Genomic DNA, 21,609 nt, shown 5'->3' on the forward strand with positions numbered 1-21,609 from the left:
GACACCAACAAAAATCTAGACACTTTGCCCATATGTTTGTGTTCATTTTCCCCCTTTATTATAGAAATGAAACGAGGCGATAGAGAAACCGCTGTTGCCTTCTCTTTATTCTAACAGCCGCGGCGTTTCTGGAAGTAAAGACTTCCTTGCAGTGCCTTCAGGACACTGTAGATGCTCGGTGACTGCGGCAGCGGTCTCTCTGGCTCCTCACATTGCTGTACCGCGCCACAGACTCTTGACTGCACAACCGTTGTGTGACACTGGTGGTTACTGCGCGCATCCGCATGTGGGAAAGCCAGCCAGTTGTGGGAAAGCCAGCCAGTTGTGGGAAGTTACGTTGATAGATGCAGTGTGTGTCCAAGCGCAGCCCTAGGCCCTAGGTTGTATTAGTGACCGCTGACCCGGTCATTGTCTAGAAATACAGATAAGTATCTGAAAGTGGACCTGATTTTCATCCTCTGAGTAGTGTTTTATTTTAAAATCACAGTAATATTAGCATTTCAGTTAGAAATACTTCAAAGTCCTTTCCTCGTAGCTCTGTGGTTTTTGGTATTTCTTCCTTGATTTCAGTAAATCCTACAGTTACTGCTGTTCCTACGCTTGTTTTTTAAGAAATAGGATTGTTAGCAAATGAGGCAAGTTCAATAATGTGTACAGACTACCCAGGCCTTGGGTGAGGCTGACTCACCAAGCCAGCTTTGTGGGTGATACTTGACAGAAGTTAGGGAGACCAGTCATTGCTTGATCTGAACTTGATACCGTGTTACAGTTTCACACATTTTTCTAAAGGAGAATAATCAAACTGACATGTTGATGCAACTGGCAGATTTGATTCCTAAATGTATTTCAATGTGAACTACCCAATGTTATTTTCCTTCACCTCTTGACACAGAGATGTGAGTTCCAAGTAATTTAAAAATTCTGATGAAGGCCACTTGCTAAGTGCTGTGAGCCTGTGAATACTGATAAGCACTGGAAATCCAGTTGGCAAAGCATCAATTTCACACCTGAGACCCCGGTTCCAGGTTTAGGTTAAAGGTTCGCCCGGCACCCATAATCTTTTTCTCAGCTCCTCTGATACGTACAGTGAGTCCAAATCATATTTTTCTTGTGTATCAAATCCAAGCAGCACTCTGAATCATTAAATATTAAACCTTATATTCAAGAACATTATTCACTCATTAATATTGCATTGCAGCCTAAACTGCATTGTTCAAAACACTTTAGGATGTGATGCCAGTCTGTCAGAATACATTAACAAACTTAGTCATGTTGGACTAAGCAAAAAATGACAAACGGTTTGTGCCACAAACGTGTTGTAGTTGAATTTTTGTACAACGTAAGCGTTTTGTGTTGGGATATTCGGAAGTCACTGGCAAGATAAAATGGATTGCAGTGAAAGCCAGATGGGATGAATATTCATCCTTCCCGTAACATCTGTTCCATATCCTCTCTTGAAATTGATGGTTATCCTGGAAATTTTTGACCATTTTTATTGATTTTAAAAACTTCCCTGAGAGTTGAATATGAGTTGGTACTGTTCTCAGTGCGTACACCACGGGGGTATCTGATCCAGGGACCATTTTTTCAGATCTCTGCACCATCAAAGCTGCGTGGGCCTCCTGGGAACCATGGAGTGGCTGGGGAACTTTTGCTATCCGGCAGAGTGTAGGAGGGCGAGCAAGTTGAAGCCTGGGTCTCCGTGACAGCATTTTTTCCTGGATTTCCGTGAAGACCCCAGGTCTCTTGCTGCTTCCTAGAATTCTTCCTATGAAGGAGAGTGATAGAAGAAGCATTTTTGTGTCTGAAATGCTTTTCTGGTGCAAAAGGAGAATTCAGGTAGCAAGAACCATGAAAGTCCACGCGGATGGACAGATAACCTTGCTTTTTGTGCAGCAGCCGTAACAGCTTCTGAACTGTACCTGGAGTATCACTGCATTGATTCTAGTGATTATTGGCCATGGGTTAGGATTGAAAGAGTGAGGTCAGACAGAGAGTGCATGCCTGCTGATTGTCCATCATCCTTGATTACCTTGATTTTTTTTGAAAGAGGGCAGATTGAGTTTCCCGTGATAACTCAGATCAAAAACTCCAGGCTGCCCCTGGGTTCATCTGGAAGGCTCCCCTCCCCCCAGTTGCTCTTTCACGCGTGATAGAAATGGATATTGTGCCGTGAGTAAGGAAGGTGGCACCGGGAATTCCTGCCGGCTGAGGGTTAAATTATTCATTTTGTTAGTTTAGCTAACACGGTTCGTGCTGCGTGGGCTCTGAGCACCACGTCAATGGCTAACACTGCATAATTAAAAAGCCTCAGTCCTCGGGCCTGTGGTGCAGTTGAAATTTAGCCAGGGTTGTGAACATGGTGGAAATAGGGCTTTATTTGTCCTAGTTTACCTACCGAACCTTCACGGAGCACGCAGGCAGGGTGCCCAGTTCCTCCTACCCGCTCTGCTTCCCGAGAGACTGCTCCCCCACCGAACAACCCTTTCAGGAAGCCTGGTGCATGCTCTCCCTCCGCACGGCGGCGTCCCGGGCGGTCCTTGCCCTGTAGCTTCCTAGTCGACTTTGCTGATTAGTGAAGGGGTGGGGAGGGGTCAGCACCTCCGGGGCCACCATTCTGGGGACCCCATAGACACCAACACCTTCACCAAACAACCTCAGTGTTAATGTATGACCGTGTTTCCACTGCGGTAACCATGACCCAACAGAAAGCTCTCTTACTTCTCGCACAATGTAGTCAGGATCTTTCCTCTTGGGCTCCCACACTTGATGCCATTTTGCATGCGGATTGGCACCTGGGGAGCAGCAGCAGAGTAGTGGGAGGGTTTTTGAGCCCCAGGAGTCTGAATGGAGAGGCGGGGTGCGTTATGGCCATCCATTGTACTCGCACCTGTGTTGCTTGCATAGCCGCACTAGGGCCAAGAGATGGGCCCACTCATGTCCCTGCCCCACACAAAGGGACTGCACATGGGAGGGTTTCCTTAGTGAGCGAAGGGGGACTGGGTGTGCACATCAATATTGGAGTTAGATCACTGAGCATTTTCTTAGTTCTCAGGGTCTTCAACCGAGCGTTTTTGGTTCATGCGGTCAAGATCATGTCGTGCATAGTGACTGGCTTGTGGTTTTGCGGTGATAAATCGAGAATACGAATTCCACCACCTATGTTCCCATGTGATTTTGAGCTGTTTAGATTTAGCCTCTCAACGTTGGCTTCTTTAGCTCTGGAGGGGAATTACAACTACTGTGTGGATTTTCATGAGGTGCAGATAAAGTAATATATCTAAAACATTGATTAAAATTCTTGGCAAGAGGAGGTACTTCGTAAATGGTAGCTTTTATATGTAATTTTGATGGTAGAATATTATACATTTTTTCATTTAAATGGCTTAAATTTTATGTTAAAACCACCAATACTAAGACAAACAAAACAAATGCACTAGGAAGTGGAAGAACCACAGGGAGCTGTTGCCTTTTGTTGCAATGACTTGAAATGATATGTTATGGTAGAACAAGGCCTAGAGCTGGCATTGGGCCTAGTGGTTAAGACGCCCACATCCCACAGGAGGGTGCCTGGGTTTGAGTCCCGTCACCAGCTCCTGACTCCAGCTTCTTGCCCACATAGGCACTGGGAAGCAGTAGGTGATGGCTCAAGTAGTTGGGTCTCTTGCCATTTATGCAGGAGACCTTGGCTGCATTCTTGGCTTCCACCCAGCCTAGCCCCTTCTCCTGTAGGCATCTGGTGAGTGAACCCATGGATGTGAGCTCTGTCTCTGTGCCTGCCCCCCACTCCTGCTCCCTCTTTCTCATTGGCTGTCAATTAAACAAACAAACAAGGCAGGGTCTAGATATTGTGCCGTGTCTCTTGCTGCCTGATGTCATGACTATGCATTAGATTCTTAAAAGTTACTTTTTAATGTGTTTTGATTTCAGGCAAATTTTTTATGTGAATTCAGAATAATCTTATTTTTTGAAGTATGTATGTGATTTAAATTTTGAGCCAGAAGTAGAAATGCAGTAGAAGTGGGATACAGCACAGTAAGAGGGTGGTGTTCTTAACACACACACACACACACACCCCACAACAACAATAATAATAAACGTAGAAGAGAACTTTACATGATGAAGGATGGCGATGGCTTTCATGGTGGGATGCTTTCAAGGGTGTTCACTTGTTCAAACTCATGGAGTTGTGTACCTTGTATGTATATGGCTATGTCAGTCCTACCTTAGTAAAGTGGTTAAAAAAAAGAAAACACCAAGAAAGGAATGAGCAGGAGTTATCCTAAAATAACCGTAGGTAAAATGATACAGAATTTCTCATTTTTTTTTGTTCTTTCTAAGCATGTTTCTGTCTTCTCACTTTATGTTTATATTGAAAATGAAAATAAAATGCAATCCAGTATAATGTTTGGCGTGACTTTAAAATCAATGTATTTTCATTAGAATTTTTTCCTTTAGCATGATTTCGTAGGGAATACTAGAAGTAAAACACCTGCCAAGGCATATGTTTTGTAACTGATGAATATTGTCAGAGAGGCATGAAAATTGATTGCCATTATCTAAGGAGCAAGCACCGTGTGTGCTGTTGTCTGTTGAACTTCCTGTGCATACCAAGGTAACTTTCTTTAAAAAAAAAAAAAAAAAAGGTATTCATTTTATTTGAAGGCAGTGTTTTCCATTTGTTGGTTTACTCCGCAAATACCTGCAACAGCCCGGACTGGGCCAGGCTGAAACCTGGAACCAGAAACTTAACGTAGGTCTTCTGTGTGGGTGGCAGGGACCCAGTCACTTGAGCCAATACCTGGTGCATTAGCAGGAAGCTGGAATCAGGAGCTGGAGCCGGGACTGAAACCTGGCAATCCAGTGTGGGATGTGGTCGTCCTGTGTGACGTCTGAAAGACACGCAAAATGCTCGCCTCCTCTCACCCAGGCCCCCACCAAGGTGACTTGTAACAGGAAGATGAGCCTGGACTAAGAGCCGCTTCACCTCTGGGGATTTCGTTTGAGATTTCAAAAGAGTTAAGGTTTTAAAAAAAAAAAAAAAAAAAAAAAAGTAAAAGGCCATCATTTTTCAGAAATGAGGCTAATTTTCAGAAATGAGCATGAATTTCTTTTCCGAGGCCTATTTTAACTAGCTGGCGATAACTGGATTGTACTCAGTGATAGGAAATTTGATTCTTAAAGGCTTTATCCTTTTGTTGTCTCAAATAGTTTTGAGGACAAAATTGGTTCTGGCCTGTGTGTCCCGATCTCCTGTACAGCTCCGCAGACTGCATGGCCGTAAAGGCCTCTGGCTGTGTCCTTCCCCAGCATCACAGAAGAGGTGCTTGCCTTGGGGCTCAGTCTTGGACATCAGCTGTGCAGGATTTAATCAAAGCAGTGTTCTGAAACACAGGCAGTCTGTCTAGACCTTGGTTGTCTAAGACCTGCCCTTCAGTTTTACTTAATGGACCATGGATTCTGGTCATAGATAAAATTGCTCTTATCTGATTGTGTTTTGGCACTAATGGTTTTCATCTGATGCATTTGGAGAGCTCCATAGAGTACAGGGAGCTCAGTTAAGCCTCATGGTTTCTTCTTTTAAAAAAAATATTTAGTTGTGAATGTTCATTTTATTTGAAAGGCAGAAAGAGACAGATGGGGTGGGGTGGGGGGAGAGGCGGGAGAGATTGATTTTCCATCTGCAGGTTTATTCCCCAGATGCCTGCAACAGCTAGGACTGGGCAGGCTGAAGCCAGGAGCCCAGAACTAACTAACTAACTGACTAGCTAACTAACTTAAATATATTATGAGAGAGAGAGAGACAGAGACAGACATATCAGTCTTCCATCCACAGGTTTATTCCCCAAATGGCCACAATGTCCAGGGTTGGACCAGGCCAAAGCCAGGATCCAGGAACTCCTTCTGGGTCCCAGGTGGGTGGCAGGGACCCATATAGCTGCCTTCCCAGGCACATTAGCAGGGAGCTGGATTGGAAGCAGAGCACCTGGTACTTGAACTGGCATTCATTGGGATGCCGGTGTTATAGGTGGTAGCTTAACCCCCTGCACCACGCTGCTGCCCTCCTCCCACTAGCATCTTAATTGCTGCACTAAAGGCCCAACCTCAAAGCTTTCTTTTATAGTGGAAAGATGACATGCAGAAATTATTTCCATTAGAATTAATGCACAGTGCCCTATATTGCCATATTCAGCACTTTTTTTTTTTTATCAGCTCTGCCTCAAATTCTTCGTTTAACCCTTTAATTAAAAAAAGAGCATACATTTTGAAAATAGGATTCTAGGGAATTGGAGGCTTGCAACATCTCTGCTGTATGTGTTCCTTTCACTTCCAGTGTGATTACTGCTGCTTTCCCTTGGAAGAGCGTCTGACGACTGAGGTGAGCCATTGGGTTAGTTTTAGTGTTGGGCAAGGAGCAACAGAGGCCCCCGTCTGTGTGAACGTCCCTCAGGGAACCCTCTGCTTTCCCTGCCCTTCTCAACTGATTTGGGTGAGTAGGGCTTGGGAAGACTGGGACAGAGAGACTTTCTCCTGGTCCCCTCGACAGGGGGCTGGTGATATAGCCGTGGCCACCTTGGAGGCTGCCTCTGCTGCAGCATGGAGCACCATGTCAGGGCAGCCCAGCAGCTGGACTCAATTCTAGAAGAGATGGCAAATGAGAGCGAGCAGGTGCCCACGAGACACAGCAGCTGGAGGACAGGAGAGAGGTGAGAAGGGCGCCCGGCCGAGGCAGCTTCGCACAGTAGCTCTTCAGTGGTGCTCTGATGTTTGTGGCTTCGCCAGCCATTGTCACTTGATTTAAGATACCAGTAATTTCCAGGTGCATCTTGATTTCATAGATGTTAGAGCGTTGGGGAAGATAACCCTATCCGTGTTATATTTGATGCAATACATTCTAGAAGGAGATAAAGTTAAGAGCTAGATGAGAGGTGATAATTAAGTGATGTAAAACGTTTCACAGAGCTGAAAACAGACTGGGGTGTGCAAACCAAAAGGACTCTCTTTATCCCAGCATGGATTGATGGGGGAAGATGCACACCCAATCCTAGGCCACTACATTTTCTGAAGGATAAAGAGAAAAAATTCCCGAGGATAGAGAGAAAATCTTATAAGCCTCCAGACAGAAAGAACAACTAATTTATAAAGGAAGCGGGATTATCCTGGGGTTAGGCCTTTCTTCTGCCAGACTGGAAGCCAGAAGATGCAGTGATACCTGGAGATTCCTGAGAGTAAGGATAGAAAGCCCCAGCCTCTGTTTTGAGCTCTCATTCTCCAGTTGGAGTGAAAAAGAAGGCCACGGCTATGCAGGGATTTAGAGAACTTATTAATGTTAACATCCAGCAGGCTGAGCCTATTAAGGAGACAAGAGACATTAGTTATTTTTGCACAGAGAATTTAATGTAAGAATTGTTAATGAGGCATTTAGAAACTGTAAAAGCAAAAACAAAACAAACAATAAACCTAAGGCACTACTGTTATAGTAGGACTATAATGTGAGCTGTCTACGTGGTTGATTTTCTAGTTGTTATGTGAAAAATAAAAAGAAATAGGTGAAGATAATTCTCATCTCCAGTATATCTAAAATATTCACGTATAATCAATATAAAGTTTATTAATGAGACATGTTGCGTCCTCATTTTCTTACTAATTCTTCAAAGTCTGGGGTGTATTGTATGCGTACAGCATGCCTCTGTTTGGAGTAGCCACACTCTCTGGGCTCAGTTACCACATGTGTCTGATGGTGACTGAGTGAGACACTGGAGCTCCAGGGCACGCAGAGATGGGGCTGGCAGGAAGCAGTGGCCATCTCCAACCGGAGCGATGGGAACAGATAGGAACAGATAGGAACAGATAGGAACTGTTCACACATGAAGCTTGGAGGAGGGGGCATCTCGGCTGTGGTGCCCACAAAGGGCCTGTGGGAGTGGGGCTGAGATTTCTAAGGACTGTGCCTGTAGGTAGGACTGGGACTGGGGAGTAGGTTGCTGTGTGGAAGCTCTAACAACTGCAGACTGAATTGAGCTGCTGTCACCTTGAGTGTGAGGTGTTGAGTCTGAGTGGTGTGGCAAAAGCCACAGGACAGAGGTCTCCTTTCCTCTTCCAGCCACAGGGACCCAGCTGCAAAGTAGAGACATGGTTTACAACCCATCCAGCCTCAGCATCCCAAAGGATGAAGAGGAGAAAACGCATCCACAAGAAGCATTCTTTGTCTTGTGGACTTGAATGACAGACTGAGAACATATAATAACAGTGCTCATGAGGATTTCCAGAATTGGAGAGAAATCCCTGAGGATTTAAAAGCATGGAACCCTTAGCAAAGAGTTGGGTTGGGGAGAAAGTCAAAGTGTTGAAATGGTTTCCTCTCACTGGGTTTAGGTGGGAAACAGTTGAAAAAAATAGTAGGAGCTGTATTTTTAATCTAACAGGGAAAAATTGTGAGTGTTCAGAGGGTAAGCAAGTACTAATTGAGTAAAAAAGTACAGTTTTGGGGGGAGGTTGGGGAGGAGACTGTATGATAACTTGATACATCCAGGAAAACAAGAAAAGGGAAAAAAAGAAAATAACATAAAATTAATAGCAAATTTGATATAAAATGGAAGAGATACATCTCGTATTCCAGTTGTACTGTTAATAATTGTGACTGATTCCACATGCTTGGAGCTCCCTGATTCCCTGGTGAGGGTATTGTTGAATCCATGCTCACACCAAAGACTGCACAGATCCTTTGTGTGGGTTCTTGGGCAGTGCGGACGAATACTGTACCCACTGGGGCTAGTGCCCAATCACTGATCTCCATTGAGGAGAGGAGGTGAGCGTGAGACAACAGCAGTAGAATCAGCAGAATTACTACAAAGAGCTGTTTGCCAAAAAACCAGGAAACCTAGAAGAAATGGACAGATTTCTGGACACATACAACCTACCTAAATTGAGCCATGAAGACATAGAAAACCTTAACAGATGAATGACTAAGACAGAAATTGAAGCAGTAATAAAGACCCTCCCAACAAAGAAAAGCCCAGAACTTGATGATTTCACTGCTGAATTTTACCAGACATTTAAAGAAGAACTACCTCCAATTATTCTGAAGCTGTTGAAAACAATTGAAAGGGAGGCAATACTCACAAATTCTTTCTATGAAGCCAGCATCACCTTAATTCCTAAACCTGAAAAAAAAAACACAACAGAGAAAGAGAACTACAGGCCAATTTTCCTGATGAACATAGATGCAAAAATCCTCAACAAAATGCTAGCCAATCAAATCCAACGATACATCCATCAGAAAGATTATTCACCCAGACCAAGTGGGATTTATCACATATCAATCATTGTGATACATCACATCAACAAATTGAAGAACAGAACCATATGATTATCTCCATAGACACAGAGAAAGCACTTGATAAAATACAACAGCCTTTCATGATGAAAACTCTAAGCAAATTGGGTATAGAAGGAACATTCCTCAGCACAATCAAGGCAATTTATGACAAACCCACGGCCAATGCCTACTGAATGGGGAAAAGTTGGAAGCATTTCCACTAAGATCCGGACCCAAACAGACATGCCCACTCTCACCATTGGTATTCAGTATAGTCCTGGAAGTTTTTTCCAGAGCCATTAGCAAAAAAAAAAAAAAAAAAAAAAAAAAAAAAAAAAAAAACAAAAAACACAAACAAACAAACAAACAAAAAAAACAACCAAAGGTATACAGATTGGGAAGGAGAAAGTCAAACAATCCCTATTTGCAGATGACATGATTCTATATATAGGGGATCCAAAAGTCTCCACATAGACTATTGGAACACATAGAAGAGTTTGGTAAAGCAGCAGGATATAAAATCATTATGCAAAAACTAACAGCCATTGTATACACAGACAATGCCAAAGCTGATATTGAGCCTCTATGATCAATCCCATTCACAATAGCTACAAAAAATATTGAATACCTTGGAATAAATTTAACCAAGCATGTCAAAGATCTCTACAGTGAGAATTACAAAACATTAAAGAAATAGAAGATACCAAAAAAATGGAAAAATCTTCCATGTTCATGGACTGACAGAATCAGTATCATCAAAGATCCATACTATTGAAAGCAATTTATAGATTCAGTGAAACACCATGAAATATAAGACATTCTTCTTAGATATAGGAGAAATGATGCTGAAATTCGTATGCAAACACAGAGACCCTGAATAGGTAATCTTATACAACAAAAACAAAGCCAGAGGCATCATAATACCACATTTCAAGACATACTACAGGGCAGTTATAAACAAAACAGCTTGGTACTGATGCAAAAACAAGTGGATAGACCAATGGAAATGAATAGAGGTGGCATCTACAATCAACTTATCTTTGACAGAGGAGCTAAAAACTCCCTAGAGCAAGGACAGTCTCTTCAACAAATGGTGCTGGGAAAACTGGATTTCTACATGCTGACATATGAAGCAGCACCCCTACCTTATACATTATACAAGAATCCATTCAAAATGGGTTAAAGACTAAACCTACAACCCGACACCATCAAATTATTAGATAACATTGGAGAAACCCTGCAAGACATTGGAACAAGCAAAGAGTTCTTGGAAAAGCCTCCAGAGGCACAGCTGGCCAAAGCCAAAATTAACAAGTGGGATTACATTAAATAGAGAAGCTTCTGTACTGTAAAAGAAACACTTAGGAAAGTGAAGGGCAACTGACAGATGGGAGAAATTATTTGCAAACAATGCAACTGATAAAGGATTAATAACCAGAACATATAAAGAGATCAAGAAACTCCAGAACAACAAAACAAACAACCCAGTTAAGAAATGGGCCAAGGACTTAAACAGACGTTTTTCAAAAGAGGAAATTGAAATGGCTAACAGACACATGAAATAATGTACAGGATCACTATCCATCAGGAAATGCAAATCAAAACCACAATGAGGTTTTACCTCACCCCAGTTAGAATGGCTTTCATACCGAAATCTACAAACAATGCTGGTGAGGAAGTTGGAGGGAAAAGGTACCCTAATTCACTGTTGGTTGGAATGTAGACTGGTAAAGCCACTATGGAAGACAGTATGGAGATACCTCAGAAATCTGAATATAGTCCTAGCATATGACCCAGCCATCCTACCCCTGGGAATTTACCCAAGGGAAATGAAACCAGCACGTGAAAGAGTTATCTGTGCCCCCCATGTTTACTGCAGCTCAATTCACAATAGCTAAGAGATGGAATCAATCCAGATGTCTGTGAACTGAAGACTAGATACAGCAATTATGGGATATGTACAGTGGTTAAAAAAACACAAAAACTAAAATCCAGTTGTTTGCAGCAAAATGGAGGAAGCTGGAAAACATCATGGTCAGTGAAATAAGCTAGTCCCAAAAGGTTAAATACCACATTTTCTCCCTGATCTGTAATAACTAATAAAGCACCTAAAAGGTAATGTTTAGAAGTGAAATTGACTTTTTGAGAGCAATGAATTTTGAACATCTCTGTTTCGACTGTTGAAGAACAATTTTTTTCCGTAGGTTTTGCAAACTATTTACCTAACAAAGTTAATCATGTGTATAAACTTAATTGAAAATAGATCTTGGTAAAAAATAAGAATGGGACTAGGAGAGAGAGGAGGAAGAGGAGAGTGGGTGGGAGGGCAGGTACAGTGGGTGGAATCACCATGTTTCTAAAGTTGTTAGTATGAAATGTATTTAGTTTGTATTCCTTAAATAAAAGGCTTCCGGGGAAAAATTATAATTGTGACTTAGCACAATTACCCACTTAAAGATCAAGGCTGCCAGATTACTTAACCCACCCATAGAGGTATATATAATTTATGTGAAATTCTGTTAAAAAAGAGTGATTTGTTTTCACGGTGGTGAAAGCTGATAACTGATAGATTGGCACAACCGTACTGAACAGAAGCACACGTGAGAGGGGGCCCTGTGTGAGGTACCCATCCACACTGAAGGTGCTACACCACAATGTTGTGGACAGGTCCTCAGAAATACTTGCTGCCCAGGTCTTTCCTAGTAACGAGCGAAGCGTGAGCATTTCCTCGCACAACGTCTGTGAATCAGGTTGTTTTCAAGCCGTGCTGATGGTGCCCAGTTTACTGGTGGGTGTCTTCACCTCTCCACTCCCACCATTAGCACAGTTGATGGGTACTTTAGAAAGACAGATGGTTTAAGATGCCTTTAAGTATTCACTTCATCGCGAACAAAGTAACGGCCAGAGATTGTTCTGCTGTGGAAGAAGAGGCTGCTTTGGGGACTTGATCGTGAATTCCTGAGTGAGAGTGGGTGTCGGGGCGTTGCCAGAGTTATGGTGACATTCACTTGTGAACTAAAGTCAGAATTGTTTTCAAGTCAAAATATATATGTATATGTATATTTAAGATTTATTTATTTATTTGAAAATCAGAGTTACACAGAGAGAGAGGAGAGGAAGAGAGAAAGAGATGTCTTCTGTCTGATGATTCACCTCCCACTTGGCCACAATGGTCAGAGCTGCGCTGATCCAAAGCCAGGAGCTTCTTCCAGGTCTCCCATGTGGGTGCAGGGGCCCAAGGACTTGGGCCATCTTTTTTTTTTTTTTTTTTTCCCCCTGCTTTCCCAGGCCACAGCAGAGAGCTGGATTGGAAGTGGAGCAGCCGGGACTTGAACTGGCACCCATATGGGATGTTGATGTTTTCAGGCCTGGGTGTTAACCCACTGAGCCACATTTTTTAGTACAGTTGCAGAATTTTTTAAAAAGATTTATTTTGTTTATTTGAAATTCAGAGTTACTCAGGGAGAGGAGAGACAGAGAGAGAGAGAGAGAGAGGCCTTCCATCTACTGGTTCACTCCCCAGTTGGCCACAATGGCTGGAGCTGCGCCGATCCTAAGCCAGGAGCTTCTTCTGGGTGTCCCACGTGGGTGCAGGGGCCCAAGGACTTGGGCCGTCTTCTGTTGTTTTCCCAGACCATAGCAGAGAGCTGGATTGGAAGTGGAGCAGCCAGGACTCAAACTAGCACCTATATGGGATGCCGGCACCGCAGGAGGCAGCTTTACCCACTGTGTCACAGCGCTGGCTCCAGAGAATGTTTGGTATGAATGTGGTCTCAGTAAATGCAGGACGCATGCTGTTTGTTCCCAAATGAGGACTGAAGGCAGGACTACAGATAGAGCATAACATGTGATGTGGAAGTGGGAGACACTCATCTGGATGGGGAGATGGAAAGCGTTGAGGATTGTGGCTGTGGGTAATCCCCCAGTGATAGTCGTAGGTTTCTGGGTGTGGGCTGAGTTCTTCTCCTGCAACATTTTGAAGCAGTGCAGGGACATGTCCACATTGTGACAAGATTTCAGTGTGTATTAAAGTAAACTCATTTTTAAATTTTTTTTTTTTTTTTTTTTGGTGGAAAGGAAGGAAACTTTGTTCAATTCCTCGTACCAGTTTAAGTGGTGCCGACAAAGAGAAATCATTGACTAAAATAAATGTCATCTTGGCTGTTTTCTGAACCAGCTCTTAATGCTGAAGAGTTACTATTGCTTTAGTGTATGCTTTGCAAGATTGCGATCATTGAACTTTCTGAGACTTATTTATTGTTGGATTACCATTTTATAAAGAATATATTACTAAATTGAAAAATAATTATGTCCCATACTGTTTATGGAAATAAGCTCATACTCTACATTCTTCCAAAAGTATTTATGGCTGTCAACCAAGAAGCAGGCACTGATTAGTGTTTAGAATTAGTGTACAGAATCCCTCAACCACAATTCTTACCCCCATGCCTTTTAGATTCTAACTTAGGAGTTAGCCTTACACAAAGTTTATGGAAAATATATACTATGAAAAACTGCAGGTATTTCAATGTTTTTGTAACAAAAATAAGCTTATCTTTTAATTCCATCTTCCACAAGCTTTTTGAAGTGCTCCTGCATAATGGTGTGTGTGTGTGTGTGTGTATGTATTTGCTTTAAGGTGGCAGGTTCTGAGGTCAGACAAACTGTTTAATCCTGGTTATAATTCTCATTGGCTTTATGACCATGGCTGATTTATACCCAAGCCTCAGTTTTACATAATTTCTCTATGCCTAAACTTCTCATCTGAAATATAACAATTGATTCAGTAGGGTTGTTGTACTTAAAACTGTACCTGGCACTAAGAAAGCCTGATGTTAACCCTTTGTGACGCATGGAGCTGTTGTGTATGAATTTAACCTATGGTAATCTACAGATGTGCTCACGTATTCATGTTAGAATCCGTGCACCCACGTTTCCTTTCAGAACTTGAAATAATTTGAGCTGAGAAGTGTGAAATTTGCTATGTGCTTTCATGTTTGTGAAGTCTTATTAATAGAAAGCTGTATACGTATTCTGTCGTTATTTCTCACAGTCCGATAATTAGTTCATTGAATTACCCAGCTCAGCTTTTCTGCTTAAAAACGAATAGTAAACAGTATTTTGAGTGCTGGTTCAGCAGATTCTGACAAAGTATGATGCATGGAAATGAAAGTCATCATTAGCATTAAAAATGACCTTGGAGGACGTAGTCGCTCATTTTTCTCCTGCAGTGTTTTGAACAGTCTCTCTGAGTCAAGTCCATTGAAGTATTCTGCAGATACTGTCTGAGTGGAATGATCATAGTTCAGTTTCAGATCAATCATTTAGTCAGACCACTTGCTCCTGTCAATCACAGTTTCCCATTTATTCTCACCCATTACCTGAGTTTCTTATCAACTTACTTTTAGCAGTGTAATGGCATTATTTATTAAATTATAAAGTGATTTTCTAAGCTGGGATTGTATGGAATTGCTTGCGCGTCAACCCACATGAAGATAAATCTGAGTGTTCATGAGTGGCCCGAAGAGCAGTGCCCAGATCTAGAGAAACACCCAGGGAAGGCCCCTGGGATCTAGCTGGTAATAATGTGGACTCTGGGACGTTCTCTCACCTGATATCATGAAAGTGAATTTAAAAAGAGTGTATGTGAAAGCTACTATGAGCAATATAGGCTTTAAAGATTGTCCTCATTTGACCACAAAGGTGCGTAATATAGCAGAAACTAATTCTTGAGTGCGAGTTTACATTTTAGGAGGTTCACGAAACCTGGCTTTGGAAATCAGATCAGGCTATTTTGTGCCACTGGTATATGTCATAGTTTTTCATGTTAAAAATGGAGGTAGCAGTTCCTCCCCCATGGAGGATAATGAAGTTCAGTATAGAAAAAAAATGCCTTGCTACAGTTGTCCTTAAATTTCCCTTCCCACTCTCTTAAAACCGTTAGATTCTTCAGGATAAAATAATACCAGCTGGTTTTTACACTGGGACTGAAATACATAGAACTAGATTTTATACCAGATGTCTAGGAGAGCTGAGTATTCCTCCCCCCACCCCCTTACAAGGACATGCCATAATATTCACTCTAGGAGATTTGGCTGCTCCTTGGACGTTCATGTTGCTGCTGTGTGTGGCGTCCCTCCCCTGGCTGAGCATGTACGGAGGACAAAGAGCGAGGCTGCTAGGGCTTGAGGTGGAAGGGCAGCGCCGAGTGGCATTTGTTTCATTAAGCATAGGCAAGCTCTGCAATTACTTAATGCAAATAAGAAAAGTTTACACTAAACTCCTGCTTCTTTGCTTAAAACTCGAGAGAATTTAAATGAGGAGAGATATGTATTTAAAGGAAGGAAATTTAAATGAAGCTTGAATCAGGGGCTTAATGTAGAATAATATTAGAGCAGGAGATCTGAAATAATAAGTGGGAAATGCCAGTACATAAAGAAGCGGGCGTGTTCACTAAAGCACTTGGTGTGTTCAGTTTTGTTTTGAGGTAATTCTGAAATCTTCGGAAACCTGAGTTCATAACGGAAGACCTGCTTCATCTCCTGCCTCCTTCTCACCTGGCCGTGTCCCGTCGCCAACGAGAGCGGCACTTCCTTCCCTGGGCGGCGCTTTATGAAATACCATGGCTGCTGAGTCTCTGGCTGTGCCACTAGGGCAGCAGCCGTCAGAGAAGCCCCCAAAGTAGGGTCACCTCGTAAGGGGGAAAGCTGGTTGACCACATGGACATCTACCTTTCACAGCTGGTTGCCGAATAGAGTCGCTTGATGGGATACCAAAGCGAGGGGACCAGAGCGGAAGCTCTAGAAAGAATTGGGAGGTTCTGAAAATCAAAGTGTTCTCTGCAACGTGCTGACAGTTTGGTCAGTGCTTGGCATGGATCGGCGAAGGAGGGAACTTGCTAGAGAAAGACGCTGCTGTCCGTGAAGTGTTTGGGGAGGACAGTGGGGGAAAATGCGGGCATGATACAATCTAGATGTTTCTGATCTGTTGCTGTTGCTTCTTTACGGCCCTGGACAAAAATGAAGTCTCAATTAGTATGCCACTTTATCCGCAACTCTGATGTCCAAAATAATTTGTCAGAAACTAAAGTCCTCTGCGGGGGCGATTGTCCCTTCCCTGAAGGGAATCTGAGCTCTTGTAGGGGTTGGTGTCCTCTGTCTGAGGCTCTCCTTCCCGTGTGCCTCAGTTAGTGTCCCTTGGATGACAAGTCAAATACCAGCCTCAGCTGTGTGGTCTCAAAGCAACCTCACTTTAAAAAGATGAAAGTGCTGTTATCAGTGGTAATTTGCAAGTAAGCTTCCTGAGATCAGGGACTGTCTCTTGTTCATCATTTTTAAATAAACTTATCTTCTGGGGCCAGTGCTGTGGCGTAGCGGGTAAAGTTTCTGTTTGCAGCGCTGGCATCCCATATGGGCACCAGTTCGATTCCCGGCTGTTGCACTTCCCATCCACCTGGGAAAGCAGTGGGAGATGGTCCAACTGCTTGGGTCCAGCACCCACGTGGGATTCCAGAAGAAGCTCCTGGCTTCAGATCGGGTTGGCGGTTCCACAACACCCGCCCTCTTGTTCGTGATTTTATGCCCGATGTTTGGAGCAGTGTGTGTCTTGTCACCCAGCAGTTCCATCCTGAATAAGTCTGTGAGTCCCAGGTGCTCTTACCGTGTGTATCGTTTTTGTTAAGGAGTGGGAAATGTAAGCATCAGAATGGAAGAATAAATAAATGCCCACCGAGTGGGAATTAGAGCAGTATAAAATATGGAGATTATTATACCCTTCTGTTTGATTTACCCCTTGTTACCACGTCTCTCGAGGATTTTTATGGAGTAGGAGATCACGTGTGAGTGGGCTGTTTGTGAAATGTTCAGCTGCCGCAGACCTGAAGATTATATAGTTCAGCCTTCAGCTGTGAAAACTCAGGCGTGCCAGGTTGTACTGATGGGAAATGAGAATGTTCCGGGTCAGACTGTCGAGCTCCCTGCAGTTCAGCGTTCTGTTTCTTAAACAGTCATTGGGCAGAACTTAACTCTGTGTATATGTATTTTTTTTTTCTATTTGCAGACATTCCTTTAAAATAAGCTGCTTGGGAATTTGTGTAGTTGTGCTGGTAAGGATAAACGGAGGTGACTGTGCAAGCTGATAAGAGAGGCAGCTCCTGTTGTTTTTAGTCACTTGGTGCCCCTGCGTGTGCTCTGACTCCAGGGGTCTGTACAATGCAGGGAGGTTTCATTGTCCCAGGGCCCCTGGAGAGCTGCAGTCCCCATTGGTTGTGGGTTTTGTAGGGAGTCTGGAGTCACATCACACTTGTGCCCCAGCGTGACATGGTAGCCAGGCCCCGTGGAGCCCGCTGCTTGGTCTACTTGCAGCTATTTCTGCACATGGCGTTCACTCACGCTTGCACACGTTCAGCAGGTATTTTGAACCCCTGTTGTGTGGCAGGCACTGCTGAAAGTCCTGGAGGGGGAACAGTGAGCAGAACCAGAGCAGGTCCCTGACCTTACGGAACTCACAGGCAGGCGGCAGAGGCAGGAGGAGGCGTGGGAGAGGCTGGAGTCCATCTTCAGTTTTAGAAGCCTTAAAGATAATAAATCCCAATTTGTTACTGGTGTCAAAGTGGAAAAGAAAATGAACAGGACAAAGCCACTGTGTGGCTACAGTGTACTTAGTGAATTTGGAGATTCTCTTGTTCATTTCAGAAAACCGCTGCTTTCTCTGTATACCCCTGGCCCTGTCGTGGGTACTGTTACTGCTGCTGTTTTTATTCCACATTTGGTTGAGAGCTTACATAAGCTTTGTACTAAGTGCTTAATATATATAGAGGCCTGTATGGTGGATATTACACCAGTCCCTTCTACTCATGAGAATAATAGAACTCTTGCTCCACTACCAAGTTTAGAGCCTCGATTTGGACCTGGGAGTCTAACTGCAGAGTTTGTGCATCCAAGCTAAGTAATCTTTATTTTTATTATAACGTTGAAGGCCTTAGTGCCATGCCTTTGCTTCTTTATTTTTTTTTTCATTAACTTGCCCAAACACCATGATTCTATATTTTTGAATGGTATCTGCTTATTTGAGAGGCAGAGAGCGCCCATCTGCAAGCTTACTCCCCAGAAGCCTGCGCTAGCTGAGGCTGGGCCAGGCTGAAGCCAGGACCTGGGGACTTCATCTGTATCTTCTGGGTGGGGGGCAGGGACCCAACTACTTAAGTCAGCACTGCTGCCCCCCAGGGTCTGCACTGGGGAGGGCGTTGGTGTCAGGAGCCAGAGCTGGTGCTCAAACCCAGGTGTTCTGATGTTGGACACGGACATCTGACTGGCCTCATCCCTGACACTGTATTTTAAAAAACTGAACCACTTTCAACTCCATTTGTGTTCAGAACTTACGCTGTACACAAATAAATGCAATTAGAAAGAGTTGTCATTATTAAAATAACCATTTATACCAAATGCAACAGATATGGTAAAATCTAGCTGCATAGAATTCATTCCATGTTCATGAAATAATGTCTTTTTTAAATAAAAATTTATATATGTAAGATGTCTAGCACAGTGCTTGGCACATGGTAAGTGATCCACAGGTGATAATGAATTTATTGTTTTCGTGTCTGCCTCAAGTGTAAAGTAGGGACTATTTTTTTCCTGTAGGTAGTATGCCTATAAAAATAGCTTTCGATACACAGTCTTGTAATCTGATACAATAGTCTCAGCATTTATGATATCCTCATGTGGAGCACTTCATTTTTTTTTAAAAAAAGATTTATTTATTTACTTGAAAGTGAGAGTTACAGTTGGGGGTGGTGGTCTTCCATCTGCTGGTTTACTCCCCAGGTGACTACAATGGCCAGCGTTGAGCCAGGCTGGAGCCAGGAGCCAGGAGCTTCTCCAGGTTTCCCATGAGAGTGATAGGGGGCCCAGGCACCCGGGCGGCTTTATTTGCTATGCTGCAGCACCAGCTCTTGAGTACTTCATTTTTGATGTCCGCTTTTCTTTAGTATGTCTCTGGGTTTTATTTGCATATAGTATATTTTGGTGATTGAGGATTGTAACTGTCAGCTTTAGCATGCATTGGGATCACCTGGAAGGAGAACCAGTTTGCGGAGTTTCTGGTTCAGGAGGTGTGGGGTGGAGTCTAGGACTTTGCATCTCTCACTATTAACCAGGTGCTGCTTGGCTGTGAGCTGTGTTTGAGAATTCCTGCTCTGGGAAGCGGCTGGCTTGTGTCTTACAGTCAAGTGTCTGGGGGAGTTAAGGTACTGGCATCACTGATGTTGCCAAATTTATTGTACAATCCTTTAGAAATAATTTATAGAAAATTGTGGTATATACACGTGATTGTGCTTCTTGCTTAGGAACTTTGCTAAAGGTTAGTTTTGCATTAGAGAATTTTAATTTGTCTCTCTCTCTGTTTTTTACCTGATGCCATGAAACTGCATGTTTTTAGGGGCAAAGTATACCAGTTTTGGAATCTATTTTACATGATGATTTCATGTGTTAGGATTGATTTCTGAGAATTCGTATCAATATGATATGGCAGGCTAACTAACAGTAGTAACAGAAAAATTTTTTTTAAATCTTTAATTCTTTTTGAGAATCTTTTTGAAAGTCTGGTCCAGGGTAGAATTAGATGCCCCTCAGAACATCAGGTTTTTCACTCAGAATCTCCCTGACGCCGACATAACAGCTGCACCTTTCTTTTCTACAGGATGGCTGGTACCTCTGGGATACGATGGTATCGAGGGGTTATTCTCTCAGAGAAGAAAAGGCAATCAGAGAATCTTTGTCCATGAGATGAGACTGAACTGTTCCCTGTCATTCAGTGGCTCCGGAATGTCTTGATGTGCCAGGCACTATGGCAAAAGTCAGCGCCAAAGTAATTTTTCCTGATCGTGTACGAGAGGTTTCAGTGGCTTGTAGGTTAACGTGGATCTGATTGTGTCATGACGTTCCTGATAGACCTGTTGCACAGTTCACCAACAGAATTCGCATAGTGTGTAGGTCTAGGGATGCCAGGTTCCGCTGATTTTGCTAGAACATGTCTGGAACGTTCCAGATAGTGTGGAGCTAACGAACAATGAGGGTTATTCCTAAAGCGAGGAGGTGTGGCCGTATTTGCACATGAGCACTGTTGACAAATGGAGGTGATATCTGAGAAGTATGGACGCCATCCTTGTGTCTTTAGCTCTCTCAAACCTCTTTCCCCTGCTGCAGCGTAAGATCCGCTGTGTCCTCCAGGCCTGGCACGGGACCTGGTGTGTATTCAGCAGATGCTTGGAGGGGAAGATGATGGTTACCTTCGAATACCTGCCACGGAAATGGCTTGTGAATGAGTTTTCTGATCGGAGTGTTCAGAGGGCTGAGGGAGGCACCGGCGATGGGGCTTGGGGGAGGTTCAGTTTTGCAGAAGAGACGCTCGCTGGAGTTTAGAGATGCTTGGCAGCCAGATGCATGACCTTGCCCTTGCATTTGAGTGCCTGGGTGGAGGCCACAGGAACGTTCACCGCTGCAGCTTGCTTGCTCGTGGCCAGGACGATCTCTGCTGCTGTTTTCCTACGAAAAGATTTCATCCTTCAGACCATCACGTCCACCAACCAAATGTGTTTTTCCTTAAGCCGGACCTGTCTTGTCTTTTCAGACTGAAGCAAGATAAAGAGCTGGAGCGAGAGCGGGCTGCCGCCAGCGAGCAGTTGACCAGGGCTATCCTCCGGGAGAGGGTGGCGAGCGAGGAGGAGCGCGCCAAGGCCAAGCACCTGGTGAGCACCAGCGACTCAGCGGGCAGCCAGGGGAGGGGTTCTGTGGGCAAAGCCGTGTTCCCTTTGCTTAGAATGTCTGGATTTTTGCCTTTTACAAGTAGCCGGCAATTTATTAATAATAGCCGCCAGGGACTCCAAGGCAGGTGACATCTGAAGCACCGGAGGAAAAAAAAAAAACAAAAACCAAAACCCACACACTCCGCTCAGGCCCCGGAGGAACGTTGTTTGTGTGCTTTGTGTCTTCCCTTGCGTTTGGCTTTATTGTCTCTGAAATCTCTGGGGCCGCAGCCCCGTCGTCTTCTCGCTCTGTGTTTATCTGAGAAGACTCCAGCGCAGGTGAGCCAGCCTGGTTTGATCAGTCGTCCCCTGAGCTTCAGAAATCGGATGATGTTCAGGGAAGGCCTCAGGGGAACCATTTTTCTTTCTAAGAGAACAAATAATTGTTTTCAAATAAAATCTTAGTTTAAAAAAAAGATCATGCAAAGGTTTCCTGAAACAAAAGGATTATTAGTAGGGAGGACATTTGAAAGACACCTGTCAATCT

At 43.6% G+C, this 21,609-nt stretch overlaps 1 protein-coding gene across 1 annotated transcript in view; it reads left to right on the forward strand.

Annotated features, from left to right (window-relative positions):
* Window positions 1-21,609, forward strand: part of CHCHD3 (coiled-coil-helix-coiled-coil-helix domain containing 3) — a 282,290-nt gene that overhangs the window by 83,008 nt on the left and 177,673 nt on the right. Inside the window, exon 4 of the mRNA XM_062198182.1 lies at window positions 20,948-21,065. Coding sequence (XP_062054166.1) covers window positions 20,948-21,065 — 118 coding nt within the window. The remainder of the gene's footprint in view (window positions 1-20,947; window positions 21,066-21,609) is intronic.

Source organism: Lepus europaeus, chromosome 1 (assembly GCF_033115175.1).
Source record: "Lepus europaeus isolate LE1 chromosome 1, mLepTim1.pri, whole genome shotgun sequence".
Taxonomy (NCBI): Eukaryota; Metazoa; Chordata; class Mammalia; order Lagomorpha; family Leporidae; genus Lepus; species Lepus europaeus.